We start from the raw sequence: 18,556 nt of genomic DNA, 5'->3' as shown, positions 1-18,556 counted from the left end.
GCTGTCAGTAGTAGCAGCAGCTGAGTCAGGACGCTCCAACTCCTGGGTTTGGTTCTGGGCCAGTGTCTCCAGGCTCCACAGCTCTCCCAGGGTGTCTCTTACAACCCTGTTCTGTACGTAAAAAAAAGAAGTTTGGCAATAAAACCGCATTCCTCCTCCGTCACCAGACCACGAGTGAAAGTGCAGGAGCAGAGAAGCAAGACGTCCAACCGCCCGATGTCCAAACACACGTTTACGTCTCATTTCTTTAAATCAGTGGTTAGCAAAGATCACCAGAGTAGCTGGGAGCTAATGACGTGATGTTTCACGCATTTCACCACGATGCTCAGGTCGTGCTGCGGCTCTTTCCTGTCAACCCCCCCCCCCCCCCGATGTCTACAGCTCTGGAAAGACCTGGATCGCTCCACCATCTGGGCCCAAAGGTAAAATTAAAGCCTTTCTGTATGTTTTCACAGGTTCTGAGGGTTTGATGCCGTCTTATCTCGTTCTGATGAAAGGAAATCGCTCAACACCCTTTTTTTTCTCTCCGTCACAGTTTATTTTCGCACTTGTGCCCGATGGACGTCGGTACCGGCCGCTGCTCCGGAGTTTGTTTTCCATGTGTCAGGATGAAACATGGCGGTGGGGAAACTTCCAGAAAGCCGGGGGAGTTCTGGACGAAGCCGCGTTGGCAAAATCATTAGAGGTAAAAGGAGTGAAGACAGTTCGCACCGGCCGATCCGTTTATTATCGCTAAAGAAACGAAGGTCACGCTGACAGGAATAAACTGCAGATGCAGCTGATCAGGATCTTGAGTGAGACCTGGGGCTTCTGTCTTCACCAGACACTCTCGGATCGGCTCTCCGGGCTCCTCACACTTCATTTCCCCTCTTTAAAGGCAAATATTATAATATAACGACCACCACCCAGCTGTGAGGATCAGGATCAGGATCTGGATCAGGATCAGGATCAGGATCAGGATCAGGATCAGGATCGGGATCGGGATCTGGATCGGGATCAGGATCAGGATCAGGATCAGGATCAGGATCAGGATCAGGATCTGGATCTGGATCTGGATCTGGATCTGGATCAGGATCTGACGCCGACCTGCGGCAGCCTTCCATCAACCTGCAGGACGTCGGCTGTTAACAGGTGAGCCTCAGATCAGGTGACCTGACTGCAGGAGACGCCATCCTGACGTCGGCGTGATTCCGATCACGTGCTGTTCCCGGGATCAGCGGAACGTCCGTAGTTTCCTGTCAGCCCCTCGTTTGGAAGGAGCAGGAGGAGGCTTTTTTGACAGCTCTGTCTCTGTCTCCCGCCCTCCTGACCCCCCCCCCCCCCCCACCGTGCACGTTGTCCAGGTCGTAAAAGCTCCCGCTTGGGCTCGTATGTAACTGATGACGTCTTGGCTGCGCCGCTTGGAAGCACAGCGAGATGTCAATCCCAGCGAGGAGGAGAGGAACGTTTGGGGGAGCGAGTGTCTGCTGGAGGAAGATGGATGAGGGGGGGGGGGGCCCTTTCACGACAGCCGCCACTCAGAGCTCAACTCTGCACTTCGTTTGGACAGTCAGGTCCAAGTGTGAACGTCCATCCAGCAGCTTCCTCCTGACGCCTGATAATCCAGCGTCCTTGTGGTGAGTTAGGGTTAGTGCACGTTTTGTGCACGTTTGGCCCTGAGGCCCGGGGCCACGCAGCGGCGCCAGCTGACAGGACTCTGGTGGAACCGGTCCAGGCTGGGCCCGTCTGCCCTCCTCCAGGCTGGCGTCCTGGGCTACACGAAGGTCTGAATAAAGGTCCGCACCAGCTGGACAATATTTCAGATTTGATTCAGAACATTTGACAAACATCTGAAAACATTCTCTCTTTGCTTCTTATCAAAGTCTCCGGGAACAAAGACCCGTTTTCTGGGACACATTAATATAGAAGAATAATTTCATTATTGTGTTTACTGCGGTTCTGGAGAACCTGCCTCTGAGGCCAGCAGGACCTTTATGAAAGACAGACTTGTTTTTCAGTTTGGTGGCGCGAAGACGCACGAAGCGTCGACGGGTCGCAGCTGCAGAGCGTCGCCGTAACCAACGGTCACCGGGCCGGACCGCCCCAGCGGGTCGACGCCGCAATTTATGTCCCGCTAAATTCTCAGAAGAGCTGCAGCGAAAGTGTTGCTGGAGGTCGACCAAGAGTCCCCCTGACCCTCACCTGGGGGGGGGACTTCCACAAATCAAATGATCTCCATCTGCTAATGTCGTTCCAGCACATCGCCCCCCCCTCCCCACGCCCCCACGCCCCCCCCCCCAGCCTCCCCCAGCCCCCACGGCCCAGTTGGGTCGGCAGGGTCGGTAACAGTGAGAGCTGAGAGATGGATGAAAGGCTCCAGAAGCCTCGTCGGTAAGAAGATGATGATGAAGCTAATGTGTATTTTTTAGGAAGGGGGGGAGGTGGGGGGGGGGGGGGGGGGGGGGGACGTCCCCTGGGGGACACAAGAGACACAAAGGCAGCATGAATAAATCATCAAGTTGTCTTTTCCTCATCCTGGTTTCCTCCTTTCTGCATCTTCAGGTGTAAGAGGCTCACGTGCACCCCCCTCCCCCCTCCCCCCTCCCTCCCCCTGCCCCCCTCCCTCCCCCCTCCCCCCCCCCCCTCCTCTGGGTCCTCTTGTGCTGAAGGGAGCAATTTATGCATCTATTGATTTCCTTGTTTGTGCGTCAGCTGCAAGTCAGTGGGTTCTCAGTTATCCCACACACACACACACACACACACTCACACACACACTCACAACACACACCACTCACACACACACACACACACACACACACACAACACATACACACACTCACACACACGCACACACACACACTCACACACACTCACACACACACAGACACGCTCCAGCAGTGTGTGGTGGGATCAATACTGGCAGCGAAGGTAACGGAATCATGTGTCGGTTCCTTTTTCCCGTTTTTCTCTGCCGCCTCAGTGAAACTGATTAAGTCTGTTTGGGAGCCGGCGTTCCCCAGGGAAAACTGCCCGGAACCATGTGGGTATTGGGGTCAAAGGTCACAATTCAAAGTGCTTAAGAAGAGTGAGAAAGGCTTCGGGGATGATTGGCTCTGAGAATAAGGAAAACAAACCAGAGAAGTTATTCGGTGAAAGCAGAATGAAGAGGAACCAGGCGGAGTGCACGGACGGAGGAGCTGCCAACGGGATCGCAGCGCCGCGGCGTCCTCCGGGCCACGGGGAATTTGCTGAAACATAAAACAGATGCGCACGCACGTAAACAACAGCACCAAGATGGCGAAGCCAAAAAAAAAAAAGTTCCACACAAAAGAACTCCACAGTCAACATTTGGATTTGAAACGACCAACAACCTCCTGGGTTCCGAGAATGTGACATTCTGGATCTTTATCCAGAGACTCGGAGCCGAGTTGATGTCATTACTATGTTATTACTATGTCATTACTATGTTATTATACAGGTGCTGGCTCATCTAGTTGTAATCAACAGGATTTCTCTTTTAACCTTCCTGGAAATCTGGACCTTTTAGCTTCTCCACACACTTCCACAGCTAGGTGGGATCTTTTTGCTGGTTTAGTCTTGTCGTAGCGTAGACGGGGGGGGCAGATGGGGGGGGGCAGATGGGGGCAGACGGGGGGGGCAGACCGGGGGGTGCACAACGAGTCTGAGGCTAACTTTGCAGTGTGACGGACAGGTGTCTACAGGGAGCCCCGCTGGATCCTCGGAGGCTCCTCGATGAGCTGAGCTCTAAGCTGAAACCGCCCAGAACAGTTGAGGCCGTTTTCTCCGACTCTTTTTTAGAAAAGGAAAAGCGTTTGACAGGGAACGCGGAGATCGCTCCGCTTTTCTGCCTCCTTTTGATGTGTTAAGTCTCAAAGCCGAAGCCTTTGTGGATTTTGGGGATAAGTCCCGAACCCTCAGAAGTAGGAAACCGCGACCCTAAAACATGACGAGCATCGTTCAGCTGAAATATTAGCTTCAGTTTGCACGAGGGCTCCCAGTTCGGTCTGAAACGTCTCAAACGGGGATATTTCGGAAGTTTTTCCCAGCATGTGTCTCCTGCACGCTGATGCTGTGCAGATATCAAAGCCATCAAAGCCATCAAAGCCATCAAAGCCATCTGCTCCTGCAGCCAGCAGCATCACAGCCATGTAAGGGCATATTAGCGTCTCCCACCCTGATACGTGTGCACGTGGGAGAGATTTAGCCTGAAGCTCTCAGGCTGAACGTGCACGTATGGGCGCAGCGCTTCTTATGCTAAGCTAAGCTAAGTGTTGAGGATGGAAGGAAGGAGACGTTTTTGCTTGGCTTTTCCATCAAAAGTCAGATTTGGGGTCAACGCGAGTGTTTCTGTGCAGGTCGAGAAAAGGTCAGAGGTCAGATGGCTGTGACCGAGGTGCCCAGGGTTCATGTGCAGGCTGGCTGAGGAACGCCGGAAGGATGGGAGTGGAGGCGAGGAGAAAAAAGGTTCTCAAATGTGTGTTTTGTCATTTTCACCTACATGAAAACAAGCTCACGTGGTCACATGATCAGCTCAGCATGGACCCGCTCTTAAAACCAGGAAACGGGCTCCAGAACCTGAAGGTTGGCCCACATAGAGCTCTGGGTCCATCATGTTTAGGTGAGGACACCAGGAGGGTTAGCACTCCCGGAGGCGTCCGTCTCCCCTCCGCACATGAGGGGACAAATGGACACGTGTGACTGATGCTCAGGCTCCATATGGAAAAATGGAATGATGAAGGTAAATATTCCCTGGAATCTCCAGCCATCACACGGGGATGAGCTCACTGTTAATAAAGATCCATGAAACCTGCTTCAACTCCAGGAAAGAAGTTCAAAAGTTCGGAGCGGAACACAGAGGAGCGTGCACGTTTCAAGGATAACCTGGCAACTTGGACCTCAGGTTCTGGATGCTGGACTGGACCTGCGTGCGCCTCCATGTCCTCACATCTGGACACAGCTGGAGGAGGCGGAGTCACGCGGGGGAGGCCGGAGAGGTCGTTTCCTTTAGACGCCGTAAGTGAAAGATTAACTAACGACGTGCACTTAACTGTCTGAGGAAACGTGCACTGCTCTGAGGAAACGTGCACTGCTCTGAGGAAACGTGCACTGCTCCGTCATCATTATTAGCGTGCGCAGCTGTAATTATCGGGCTTATCGGCGATCTGCTGGACGTTATCTAAGAAAACACCTGAGAGAAGCTCAGAGAGTCGCTGTGCTCAGCAAACGCGTGCACGTCCCCCCCCTTTAGTACAGGAGGGGGGGGCGTCTAATGACTCCGGAGCTCCTCCCCCTTTAGTTAGGCTTTATGTGCTGATTTATGCTGCTGCTAAGAGTACCCACCAGAACCAAGAGCACCCACCAGAACCAAGAGTACCCACCAGAACCAGGAGTGGCTGACAGACCAACACACAGCAGAGTGTGTAAGTGTGTGTAAAAGAGGAAGCAGGCAGCCCTGAAACGGGACACGGGACTGGACCTGAGGGGGGAACTCCGTGTCCTGACTCACTACCTGTGGTCTTCCCAGATTTAGGAGTCATCCAGCGGCAGCGAGGCCCCTCGGTGATGGAATCCGCTCCGTTGGGTCAGGACCGTCCCGTTAAGGATGACATAAATATTCTTCTGCTGGTCTCCCCATTGACAACGACCCTGACAGAGGTTTAGACATCCCATAATTAACCAGTGGCCTTGTGCTTTAGGAGGAACCGTCCCAACATGGAGGAGCCCTGACCCTAACCCCCCCCCAACCCTAACCCCCCCCCCCGCTCTGCACCCTTCTCCTGGCTGTCCCGGCCCTCGTGGGACCAGAGAGCTCCATAAACCAGCAGATTTAGAAGCGACTGCAGCTGCATTTAATGAGCTTTTGATCACAGAAGCACGTCTGACTCCCTGTTTCCCAGTGGGAGTCCAGTGGGAGCCCAGTGGGAGCCCAGTGGGAGCCCAGTGGGAGCCCAGTGGGAGTCCAGTGGGAGCCCAGTGGGAGCCCAGTGGGAGTCCAGTGGGAGCCCAGTGGGAGTCCAGTGGGAGCCCAGTGGGAGCCCAGTGGGAGCCCAGTGGGAGTCCAGCCTGGTGGGAACGTCGGTCATTTAAGGTTTTACAGTGCAGACGGAGATGAAACCACGGAGGACAAATGGTAGAGTAGAGACACACAAACACACATTCCAGAAATACACACCAAGCCCAGGAGAAGCTCTAGAGCTCCTCTGATGGCCGAGCTCTTCCTGTCGGGGTTAATAAATGTTAATAAACGTTAATAAATGTTAATAAATGTTAATAAATGTTGTAGGTGTCCCAATCTGGGCCGTGCTGCTCCTGATAGAACAGCTCCACATGCTTCAGGAGAACAGCAGCGCGACTTCCTGCAAGGAGAAAGCAAAACCTTGGATGGCAACGAGCTGTGATATTTACCCGGGGCGACTCCCGCTCGCAGCGGTCGGGGCCCCACAGCCCCCCCCCCCCCCCCACAGCCCCCCCCCCCCCCCCCGCTCTGCACCCTTCTCCTGGCTGTCCCGGCCCTCGTGGGACCAGAGAGCTCCATAAACCAGCAGATTTAGAAGCGACTGCAGCTGCATTTAATGAGCTTTTGATCACAGAAGCACGTCTGACTCCCTGTTTCCCAGTGGGAGTCCAGTGGGAGTCCAGTGGGAGCCCAGTGGGAGCCCAGTGGGAGCCCAGTGGGAGTCCAGTGGGAGCCCAGTGGGAGTCCAGTGGGAGCCCAGTGGGAGCCCAGTGGGAGTCCAGTGGGAGCCCAGTGGGAGCCCAGTGGGAGTCCAGTGGGAGCCCAGTGGGAGTCCAGTGGGAGCCAGTGGGAGTCCAGTGGGAGCCCAGTGGGAGCCCAGTGGGAGCCCAGTGGGAGCCCAGTGGGAGCCCAGTGGGAGCCCAGTGGGAGCCCAGTGGGAGTCCAGTGGGAGCCCAGTGGGAGCCCAGTGGGAGCCCAGTGGGAGTCCAGCCTGGTGGGAACGTCGGTCATTTAAGGTTTTACAGTGCAGACGGAGATGAAACCACGGAGGACAAATGGTAGAGTAGAGACACACAAACACACATTCCAGAAATACACACCAAGCCCAGGAGAAGCTCTAGAGCTCCTCTGATGGCCGAGCTCTTCCTGTCGGGGTTAATAAATGTTAATAAACGTTAATAAATGTTAATAAATGTTAATAAATGTTGTAGGTGTCCCAATCTGGGCCGTGCTGCTCCTGATAGAACAGCTCCACATGCTTCAGGAGAACAGCAGCGCGACTTCCTGCAAGGAGAAAGCAAAACCTTGGATGGCAACGAGCTGTGATATTTACCCGGGGCGACTCCCGCTCGCAGCGGTCGGGGCCCCACAGCCCCCCCCCCCCCCACAGCCCCCCCCCCCCCCGGCAGAGGCCGGCGTGTTCGCTGCTGCTGATGCGGAACAGATGAGACTCCTTCAGACGTTAGAGGACCGGAACAATCGGCCATCAGAAGCTTCGCAAGCAGTCAAAATATCCAAATAGTTACACGACCTCAGAACACAAAAGGAAAAGCTGTGGGGTCTGAAAGCTGACATGTTTGCTGAGCACGTGTATGGGGGGGGGGGGGGGGGGGGGGGGTCTAGTTAGCAGACGGGATTATTTGTGGTCTTTTAGATTAGCTGCTGAGCCAGCATGAGCAGTGGTGAAGCCTCAGAAGATCTGAGCTGGGGCTGGTGGTGATTGGCATGTTCCCCAAGTGTCCTGTTTCCCATCAGCTGCTGGAGCCGCGTGCGAGGTCAGCAGATGCTTCCAAACCATCGGGAAGACGATTGTGCAAAGCTGCCGCACTCATCATCCTGCTGCGACCGCAGCATTTTCCCCTGACAACACGATATCCAATCTGCTTTGCTTTATCAGCTCTTGAAACAGATCTGTTTGGAGATGAGAGATTAATCAAATTGTTAGTTTGCATCGGTTTGGACGTCAAAGGTTGCAGTTCCGTGGCGGTAGATTTGGGATTTAGTGCCCCCACGAGGCCATGCTGGGAATAGCAACTGGGAGACGGCCGGATCCGGGTGAACAAAGGTGGTTCTGATGTTTAAGTTTTTGATTAAATCTGCATGCGAGCTCATCATGAATCAGCAGGTGAGTCTGAGAACTAATCACAGAGTAAGAAATAACTTCCCCCGATTCCCGTAAGTTTGGCAAAACTGGCGCTCCCTGTGGTCACTGACTAACTCCCATCAAAGACTTCCTCTACCACTTTTTACAGCCCAGCACTTTAACAGAGAGAGATCATCTGTGCTTCTGCTAGCTTTACACTTTCCATTGCACGGAACAGTTTAACCTCTCTGAGTAATCCCTGGTCACAGCGTGCGTGCAGGCTCTGCTGAAACCGAGGCCTCCTCAGCAGAACACACGTGAGTCTCCACGGATAAACCAGCTGTGCGTTAGGGTTCTCGGTTTGAAGGTTGGGTCGTGGAACCGTTGGTCAAAGACTGCAAAAGGTCGACGGGACAGTCCGAAATCCCGGTTTTAAATCCAATGAAAATGCAGCTGCTTTCGTAACATGTGGGACACTTTTCGGGCTAGCTTATGTGGCAAGCGAGCACAAATGTGCTGCTCGTGTTGTAAACGTGCTCACAAACATTGCTGCTGTTAGTTTAGGGGGAAAAAGACTGGAACAAATGTATTAAACATCACACTTTGTTCACAGGGAAAGGCTGAGTGGTGTTAAAAACACAGCTGGAAAACTCGTGTTGTATCCAAAAAGGCTTTCTTCGCTCCCTACGTGGCATCACCCCCCCAACAGAACGAGGGGCTCTTCAAGATCCAGAGTGTCCATTAAGAAAACCTCCTTTCTTGGACTCTGATGGACTGCAGGAGCCGTTTGAGCTTCTAACCCTAACCCTGAGCCCACGGGGCTTGCAGGACTTCCAGAGAGGTCCCTTCCTGCTAGAAGGCAACACAAGGTCTGATGTTCAGAAACAGTTTACTGTGTTCTTGTCATCACTGGCTCTGATGTTTGCAGCAGAACGTGTAGCTGTTGGCTGCGCTGTAGAGCAATGGAGGATAAATCTTCCCCAGTACCAAGGCAACTAAGTGTGTCGTAAATTACGACCTGTTTCCTCATACCGTGGTCGTGGAGGGTTTATCTTGAAATCCTAGACACTAAATCAACTTGCAGTGATGTTTAGTATGAAGAACTTTAATAAATATTTTTAATTTAGATGTCTTAGATGACTGCATTAATTCATCTTTCTCGTTAGAATTAGGATTTACCTTTTGAAATTTAAAAATCCTTTTTTTAGTGTAATATTTTTAAGTTTAGTTAGTTAGTAAGTTTAGTAAGTTAAAGTTTAACTCCAATATCACGCAGCGGGGAAAATACGTCATCATCTTCCTTTATAGAGTGTATAAAGTCTCTCTCTCTCACACACACACACACACACACACACACACACACACACACACACACACACACACACACACACAAGCATGACACCTTTTTGTGTGGCTTGTTAGTTTAGTTAACTAATTTATCTTCAGTCAACATGATTTCGGCTACGAGGGTCTCCATGAAAAACTGTGCAATTCCCAATTTAAACCACAGGGGGGCGTGGTTTGCTCACTGGAGTTTCTATAATTTGGCTAATCCTCATAATCAACATCCTAATCGTCATAATCATTATAAAAATACTGGATAAATTAGGCTAACTAATAAAACTAACTAACTTAACCAAAACACCGCAAAACTAACGTTCACCTACTGAATGGACCCAAATCCGTAAGAGCAACAGTAAAAAAAGACAGATGCTCACTCAACTCCTATTTCCTGCTACATTTCACGGGTTAGCCTATAGGACAAGGACAGAGATAATTTCCACATTTTTAAATAACACATATATCACATATTTGTACAGTACATATAGCATAAGTACGGAAATGACAGCGCATTCATTTTTTTTATTGCACCATGTCGCAAATGTTTTGTTCCAATGTTCCATCCTTCTTGCCATAAACGATCTTTGGATTATAGCGCGTGTGCAAAACGCCTTCCGTGGTGTCGTCATTTCCGTGAAACCTTTCAGTCGGCTGCATCACTAAGGAGATAAGCGGAGGCTCCTGTGGAAAACACGCTCCCGGCGCACGTCTACGCGACCATGTCATCGTAATGTGTTAAAAAGGCGCCGATCTTCGCCCCCCGCCCGGCATCGCCCCCCCGGAGACGCCGCAGTGTTCGAGCTGGGATGCCGCGCTGCTAGCCTGGGTTAGCAAACGGCTGCGCTTCTCCCCGCTGAGTGAGTCCAACGTTCGCGTTCAGGAAGTGTTTCCCGATCTTTGCTGTCCATCTCGTCTGTCCCGGTTCATGTGCTGCTCGCCGGCCTGTCGTGTGGAGCATTTAAAAGCTGCTAAAGTCCAACCAAATGAAAACGGGACCAGCTCCTCTGAATAAGCAGATGGTACCTGAGTCACCTGCTGGAGCCGAGCACCTGCGCTGGTGCACCTGTTGTTATTCCCACCATCATGTGATGAAAGATAGCCCCAAAGTTAGGAGAAATAACCAGGAATGGGACAACTAACTAGGCGCTTCTAACTTCAGGGGTTTTCTTGTTGGAATATGCGGTCAGTGTGTTTCAGCAAATTACATGAATTGTGATAAATTTAGACTGAAACGCTGTTGTCAGGCTGGTATTTGCCTTTCTGTTCGTTGGCCCCTGTATTTATTCCCAAAGGCTGGACAGGAGGGTGGGTCACTATTTCCTGGTGCTCATTAACAAGCTCTAGTTTCTGTCATGTTTCCTGGTTTCCAGCGTTTAGGCTCCGTGGTCTGCCCTTTAAAAGGGATTAGAACTGACAACCCGTGCACTTTGAACAGCTATCTTGGCTGCTTCAGGGTAAATTCAAACGTCTGTAACCTGCTGTGGGATGAGCTTGTAATAACACTGTCGTAAACGGGCTTAAGCTCAGCTACGACTCTGTTTTAACAGGTCAGAAGTGGAAGCCACACACACACACACACACACACACACTCACACACTCACACATGGAGCGTGGCAGCGCCCACAGAACCACGCAGTGAATTCATTCCTTTGAAAATGTGCCTTTGAAAATCAGGAAGCGGGCTTGTTTTTGGAAGGAAGCTGTGATTTGGTGCCTGTCGTTCCTCACGTCTCTCGCTCTCCTTCCCTGACAGACCGAGTTATGACGGACATGATGAGTAAAGCTGCAACCATGGAGATTCCCATCAACAGCAACGGCGACACGAGGACGATGGCAGAGGACGACGGCCTTGAACAGGTGGGCTGGGCCCCCGCGGCCAGCTGGGGCTTTACCCTCCAGGTTTCTGCTCTTTACCCACTGAACATGAGAAGAGAGAAGCAATAAGACGCGTGTGCTCTGCTCCTGCTCAGCCGTCAGGTCCGAGGGGAACTATCGTCTCTAAACACAGCTCCAGTTATCGGCCTCCGGCTTCAGTCCCTATTTGTGCCTTTTGTCTGTCCTCGTGCAACACTCGTGCAGTCTCAGAGCGGCTCCAGCAGTGGACACGACTGTGGAACGCGGTCCTAACGAGACGGTGCTGGTGGAAACCAGCCGTCTCCTTGGGAACCAGTTCTCCCTGTTGCAGCTCATGTTGCCGCGCGTGGCAGGAAAATCCAGCTCACGTCTCCGTGTTTAGCTCAGAACAGGGCTGCATATTCAGGAGCCATTCCAGAGCCGGCGGAGCAGGAGAGGAGGTGGAGCAGGCTGCTCGTTTTCCTGCTTCCCGGGACACACCTTTGTTGGCCGAGCGGAGCAGATCCTGGACGGAGCGCCGCCCCTTAATCACCTTATTTGCTCTCTCAACAGATTAAGTCAGACGTCCCACCGAGAGTGCAACGTGGCGCGCCTGTTTCTCTGTACGCATTGTTTAGCTGGGCCGTGGAGGGCTGCATATCCACCGGTTGCCATGGCAACTCTGCCATTAAATAGACAGCATTGTGCTTTTTCCTTGGGCGCCGTCTCAAATCAATGATCTGCAGTCAAATAACGTGGAGCCGTCGCCACAGAGGAAGAGTCGTTTGGGCCGTTTTTGGTCTGTAATTAACATTGTGATGCGGCCGCTGCTGCGCGGCTGTTCTCCTCCAGACTGGGATGGCGGGCTGGCGACGGCGCCACCTTCATCAGAGGTCATTATAGGTCCAAAGGTTTCCGTCCAGGTTCCACATCGGGCAGCTGTAGAGGAGCGGACCACTGAGACGGGTCATTCAGTGTCTGTAGCTCATTTTAATTAAGCAGATGAGCCTTTCTTCATTAATTAGCATGACAGTGACGAGATGAAACTGACGAGCTGCCGCCCCGGTAACGAGAATGTGTGAAAGCTCCTGAAACATAATCTCTCCCCGTTTCATTCCTCAAAGGTTGGTTCTGCTGCTGAGTTCTGCTGAGTTCTGCTGAGTTCTGCTGAGTTCTGCTGAGTTCTGCTGAGCTCTGCTGAGCTCTGCTGAGTTCTGCTGAGTTCTGCTGAGTTCTGCTGAGTCCTGATTTAGTTGCATCCTGTGATTTCTGTCATGCATCTTTCTTTTGTCTCTTTTCCCCTTTGTGGTGGATCATGTGTGTGTCGACCCTCCATCTCCTCCATGTGCAGGCGGCAAAACTGCAGTGGAGTTTAGATGAGAAGTTAGGGAGCTCCAGAGGCGCCAGGTGAGGCCATGTGTGTGTGTGTGTGTGGGGGGGGGGGGGGGGTCCCTGCTCAGTGGTTAATATCAAACCCCTGGTTAATATCAAACCCCTGGTTAATATCTAACCACTGAGCAGGGAGTCGTTCTCCCTCATTTGTTTCCTCCTAATTGTAGTTTTGTAGCAGAATTTCTGGTTGAGGGAGAAACCTCGTAGCTTTAACCTCTCCGCTGACACCTCACACCGTTGATTTCACTAATTATTTGCATGTCATTAGCTGATTGTACCACCGTGGTGCAGGTGGTGTGGTGTGTGTGTGTGTTGGTGTGTGTGTGTTGTGTGTGTGGGTGGTGTGTGTGTGTGTTGTGTGTGTGTGTGTGTGGAGAGAGAGAGTGTGAGAGAGAGTGCGAAGAGAGTGTAGAGAGAGTGTGTGAGAGAGTGTGAGAGAGTGTGTGAGAGAGAGTGCGAGAGAGAGTGTGAGAGAGAGTGTGTGTGTGTGTGTTAATTGTGCCTCTGCTCCAATGGAAAAATGTTTTTGGTCAGAAAGTGAAGGTCACAGGGGTCACAGGGTCATGTTCGGACTTCCTTGTCCTGGTTCAGCCCACACCAAGCTTCGGGTTACCGTCCACTAATCTGGATCGGGAGTAAACGTTTGATCTTCCACATGCAAGATCAGGAACTGTGAAGCTGCTTTTTCATTCCGGTTCAAACCAGTTTTTCCGTCTCCAGTTTTCTCACCGATACCTGAGTAAAGATACCTGAGATACCTGAGTAAACATCAGGAACGTCAGGTGAGACGGAGGCTGCTGCTGGAGCAGCTGCTCCGGCTCCCTGGGCTCCCTGGGCTCCCTGGGCTCCCTGCAGCCTGGCAAGACTTGGGAAGCAGAGTAGGTCTGGATCCAGCATAGGTCCAGATCCAGCATAGATCCAGATCCAGCATAGATCCAGAAGAGATCCAGCATAGATCCAGATCCAGCATAGATCCGGATCCAGTGTAAATCCAGATCCAGCATAGATCCAGATCCAGTGTAGATCCAGCATAGATCCAGATCCAGTGTAAATCCAGATCCAGCATAGATCCAGATCCAGTGTAGATCCAGCATAGATCCAGATCCAGTGTAAATCCAGATCCAGCATAGATCCAGATCCAGCGTAGATCCAGATCCAGCATAGATCCAGATCCAGCAGAGATCCAGCAGAGATCCAGATCCAGCAGAGATCCAGAAGAGATCCAGCATAGATCCAGATCCAGCATAGATCCGGATCCAGTGTAAATCCAGATCCAGCATAGATCCAGATCCAGTGTAGATCCAGCATAGATCCAGATCCAGTGTAAATCCAGATCCAGCATAGATCCAGATCCAGTGTAGATCCAGCATAGATCCAGATCCAGTGTAGATCCAGCATAGATCCAGATCCAGCATAGATCCAGATCCAGCATAGATCCAGATCCAGTGTAGATCCAGCAGAGATCCAGATCCAGCATAGATCCAGATCCAGCATAGATCCAGCATAGATCCAGATCCAGCAGAGATCCAGATCCAGCAGAGATCCAGATCCAGATCCAGCATAGATCCAGCATAGATCCAGATCCAGCAGAGATCCAGATCCAGCATAGATCCAGATCCAGCGTAGATCCAGATCCAGCAGAGATCCTTCCAGTCATTGCCAGAGCTGGCGGCTCTCGGTCGGGCTCCCTCCCATTAGGGGGCGGAGATTGGGTCATTTGGCTTTGTTTTCTCTGTCCAACCCTGTTTTGGGTGGTTGATGATTGACAGCCTGGTGTGCACCCACTAACCCAGCTAACAGTCCTGGTTACCCCCGGTTACCCCCAGTTACCCCCAGTTACCCTCCGCCTTCTTCTGTCCCACCATTCACAGGACCTGCAGCAGGTGATGGTGTCGGGTCCCAACCTGAACGAGACCTCCATTGTCTCCGGGGGTTATGGGGGACCAGCGGAGGGCATCATCCCCACCAGCTCCATCCAAGGTGACTCATGCTGATGCTCTTGTGTCTGCCCCCGCTCTCACACAGCAGCTCTGTGTCCACGAGGGTCTGGTTAGGGTCCCACACACACACACACACACACACACACACACACACGCACACACACACACACACACACACACACACACACACACACACACACACACACACACACACACACACACACACACCTTTCTGCTCTAACCTGTCTGCGTCTCCTGTTCTCAGGCCCTGCTGTGCAGTACAATGCAGACTTTACCAAATGGACCCCAGTTGCAGGATTAGGTGGCTCCCCATTATTATTGTTATTATTATTATTATTATTAATAAGAGAATCACTCCAAAATGTGATGTAGCTGCGAATGGTCCAACCTTCTGCAGAGGTAACAGGACCCTTGAGCCAGGTCAGCTAGTTCAACAGGCCGTTGGCTCCTAACCCTAATCCCATTTTGGAGGGTTCTGCTCCTCTCATGGGAACCAGTTTGGCTTCTGTTCTGGTTCTGACTCACGTGGAGGATGGAGCATCGCTCTCTGCTCCGCCTGCTCCGCTCCTCAAACACTTTCTTCTAGGTGTTGCTTTGTGTGGACGGTTGCTCTTGCTAGCGAACCCTGTTCTACTGTGTGTTCGAGCTGCCTTCATCGTCGTCATCCTCATCTCTGACTGCTTCCTAACATGTTCATCTCTCTCTCTCCTCCACCTCCTCCATCCTCCCCTCATTCTTGTTTCCCTCCACGCTCCTCCTCTATTCTCATCCGTTTTTCTGGCTTTTTTCATTTCAATACCCCCAAAACCCACCAACCATTTAATTTATGATCCCCAATATAACCCCCCCCCCCCCCACAGAACTGCGTATGATGGCCAGGAGGAGTAGCGTTCCCCCGAGCACCTCTTTCTTCTGCCATAAAACGAGCCAGTCAAATGAATACGCAGGTACTGGGGATGAACTGGGGTCAAAGGTCACATGTGTAGGCAGCAGGGAACTGGGCCGAGTTCTGGTCGGCTAAAAATCTCCGTCTTCTCCTTCTATGAGCTCTGTCTCACTCCTGCGCTTGTGTTGCCCTAATGGTGATGGACACGGATCAGAACCAGCTGGCGGGCGCGGTGCGAAGGCCCGTGGGGCGGTGGAGGGTTTTCTGGACCCGCGCCTCTGCCTGTGGTGCCTGTGTGTGACTGTGTTGTGCTCTGGGTCCCAGGCTCCAACGTGCACAGCAGCAGCAGCAGCGCATCGATGGCAGATGAGAAGAACCGCGGCGTCGCTGTGGAGAAGCTGGAGAACATGAAGAAGTGGGGCCTCAACACCTACAAGGTGGCTTTTGAAAGGCTCGGAACATAACGTGACCACAGGAACCTCGTCTGCTGTCTCACATTTGTGTCTCTGTAGTGTACAAAACAGATGATCTCCGAGCGCTTCGGTCGGGGCTCCCGGACCGTGGACCTGGAGCTGGAGGCCCAGATCGAGGTGCTGAGAGACACCAGGGGGAAGTATGAGAACGTGCTGCGTCTGGCCAGGGCGCTGACCAACCACTTCTACAACATGGTGCAGACGCAGCACGCGCTGGGGGACACCTTCGCCGACCTGAGCCAGAAGTCCCCGGAGCTGCGGGTGAGGCCCGTTCGAGGGTTCTGAGGGTTCCGAGGGTTCCGAGGGTTCGGAGGGTTCCGAGGGTTCGGAGGGTTCTGAGGGTTCTGAGGGTTCCTGTCTCCGGGACGCAGGAGCATTCATTTACACCTTTTGGGTTGTAGGACGAATTTGGCTACAACGCAGAGACCCAGAAGCTGCTGTGCAAGAACGGCGAGACGCTGCTGGGCGCCGTTAACTTCTTTGTGTCCAGCATCAACACGCTGGTCAACAAGACCATGGAGGACACTCTGATGACCATAAAGATGTACGAAAGCGCCAGGTAAGGACACGCAACCACGAGAGCAGGTCTGCTGGAGACACCTAGCACACCAGAGCAGTGTGACGTGGTCCTCGAGGGGCGTTCAGGTTCAGCTCTTTTGTGGGCAGACTGGAGTTTGACGCCTATCGGTCCGACTTGGAGGAGCTGAGCGCGGGCCCGCGGGACGCCGCGGCGCTGGCCCGCGTGGATGCTGCTCAGCAGCAGTACCAAGTCCAGAAGGAGAAGTACGAGCGGCTCCGCTCGGACGTCACCATCAAGCTTAAGTTCCTGGAGGAGAACAAGGTCAGCAGCAGCACCTTTGGCTTCCAGGAGATCCCCTTTGACCGTTGTGCTCTCCTGTGTCTCCCAGGTGAAGGTGATGCACAAGCAGCTCCTGCTCTTCCACAACGCCATCTCAGCCTACTTCGCTGGCAACCAGCAGCAGTTGGAGCAGGCGCTGAAGCAGTTCAACGTCAAGCTGAGACCCCCGGGGGCCGACAAGCCCTCCTGGTTAGAGGAGCAGTGAGAAGGTCCTCTGGACCTCCCTGGTCTGACCCCCTGATCACTGTACGAGGACCACTACAGACGGAAACGTGCCGATAACCGTAGAGATGAAGACCACACACGAGTTGGGCTGGGATGGACAGATGGAGAGCCTGGCGTCGTCGGTGAAGGCAGCAGGAACAAGTGGCCGGATCCATGAGCAGCCTGGGGGCTTTCGGTGCCTCTTCCTAACTTCCTTTTTCAGTTTCTCTGCTTTATTCCCCTAAAAAGTCTCCTTCTTTCCTCTGTTTGCTGTGCGAGCTCGTTACATAGTCCTAGTTGTGACCGTCGTCCTAGAGAAACGAGTGTGTGGAGTCCTGGGAGACGTTGTCATGGCGGAGATGAACAGACTTCCCAGACCTTCGTGCTCTCCCAGCGTGCCTCCTCCTACGCTTCACGAGCTCTTGTGATAAATGAACGTGCTTATTTCCGGCTCCGCCTGTAGGGGGCGTGCGTCTCCCACTGGAAGGGAACACGGGTGATCTCAGCATCTCAAATTATGTCCTGTTTGTTTTTAATGAATATGGTTGTAGTTTCCTCTAAAACACCCTTTTTAGTGTAGATTGTGCCGAATGGAAGCGTTCTGTAGGTTAGGGTGTGACTCTTCCAGCCTGGAGGCCAGCGTGGTGGATGAGCAACATGGGTCACCAGGAACATGGTGTCACTCAATTATGCAACAGTCATTTTCCAGAACACTGCCGAACACGTGAGCTTCAGCTTTCTACTCATGTTTCACCCAAAGAGGAGCGACAGTTATTAGGTGAGAGGTTCTCTCCCCAAAAACCTGAGGGATCCACTCCCTTGTAAAATATTACAAAATTCTGTTTGAAAGGAATTTGCTTTAAAACTGGTTTTACATTACTTGTGTTATGTAAACTATAAAATCCTATAAAGGACAGCGAGCATCACACGGTATCGCTGTAGCTGTGGAACGACCCTCTATACATATTTATGTTCCCGGTGGCTCCAGCGAGGGCGGCCGAAAGGGTTGGACCCCCCCGGGAGGATGGGGAGGAGTGGCCTCACCCTGCTGCTGCCACGTGCATGAGAGCGCGCACGTTTGGCCCTCTGCTTTTTAACGTTGCTTCAGACCTCCACAGCAGCGGCGTGACTCCTCCTCCAAACACGCCCTAACGAGGCTTTAACGAGGGAGGCTGACGTGAACTCAACCGAGTCCCTCGTTGGCAAGATTTATAAAAGGAGAGATTTTATTTGTCTACAATCAATGTTTTTTCTAGAAGGAGCTGATGTGATTGTGTACTGTAAGAACCAAGATGTGTCCTGGTCCATGTGAACCTCCTGGTGCCGTTCAGCCCAACACCAATAAACAGGCCTGTTTTCACATCTGCTGTTGTGTCTCTGTGTCACATGACTGCTGTGTCTCTGTGTCACATGACTGCCGCCTCTTCGTTAGCTGCCCATTAAGTCCAGAAGAGTTTCTGAAGTTCCTCTGACCCACAAGGTCGTCGGAGGTCACGCTCCGTCCTACCTGCAGGAGCTGAGGGCACCTTATAATCCCAATAAGCTGCTCCACCCTCAGGATGCTGCTT

General features: G+C 52.4%; 1 protein-coding gene across 12 annotated transcripts; it reads left to right on the top strand.

The window, feature by feature from the left end:
* The first annotated feature begins 9,994 nt into the window (after nucleotides 1–9,994).
* Nucleotides 9,995–18,350, top strand: arfip2b (ADP-ribosylation factor interacting protein 2b). 12 transcript variants are annotated; one of them, XM_057055128.1, is made up of 10 exons: nucleotides 9,995–10,237; nucleotides 11,134–11,237; nucleotides 12,565–12,621; nucleotides 14,477–14,585; nucleotides 14,811–14,867; nucleotides 15,777–15,889; nucleotides 15,965–16,186; nucleotides 16,327–16,484; nucleotides 16,592–16,766; nucleotides 16,834–18,350. In XM_057055128.1, the coding sequence occupies exons 2-10, from the start codon at nucleotides 11,142–11,144 to the stop codon at nucleotides 16,987–16,989; spliced, it is 1,143 nt and encodes a 380-aa protein (XP_056911108.1). In that variant the 5' UTR covers nucleotides 9,995–10,237; nucleotides 11,134–11,141; the 3' UTR covers nucleotides 16,990–18,350. The 12 variants fall into 12 exon arrangements, with proteins under 12 accessions (XP_056911108.1, XP_056911109.1, XP_056911111.1 ...); XM_057055129.1 differs by having other exon boundaries at nucleotides 14,811–14,868; nucleotides 15,793–15,889; XM_057055138.1 differs by lacking the exon at nucleotides 9,995–10,237 and adding an exon at nucleotides 11,351–12,337.
* Nucleotides 18,351–18,556: the final 206 nt, after the last annotated feature.

Source organism: Takifugu flavidus, chromosome 14 (assembly GCF_003711565.1).
Source record: "Takifugu flavidus isolate HTHZ2018 chromosome 14, ASM371156v2, whole genome shotgun sequence".
NCBI classification, from domain to species: domain Eukaryota; kingdom Metazoa; phylum Chordata; class Actinopteri; order Tetraodontiformes; family Tetraodontidae; genus Takifugu; species Takifugu flavidus.
The sequence above is the reverse complement of the archived record's forward strand: the minus strand, read 5'-3'. Positions and strand labels throughout refer to the sequence as shown.

Bases quoted from the DNA above. Each gene is read 5' to 3' on its own strand.
- arfip2b (XM_057055128.1), top strand. From the start codon at position 11,142: ATGACGGACATGATGAGTAAAGCTGCAACCATGGAGATTCCCATCAAC. The intron at 14,586-14,810 runs GTGACTCATGCT...TCCTGTTCTCAG, and splicing joins CCCCACCAGCTCCATCCAAG to GCCCTGCTGTGCAGTACAAT. The intron at 16,187-16,326 runs GTGAGGCCCGTT...TTTGGGTTGTAG, and splicing joins AGAAGTCCCCGGAGCTGCGG to GACGAATTTGGCTACAACGC.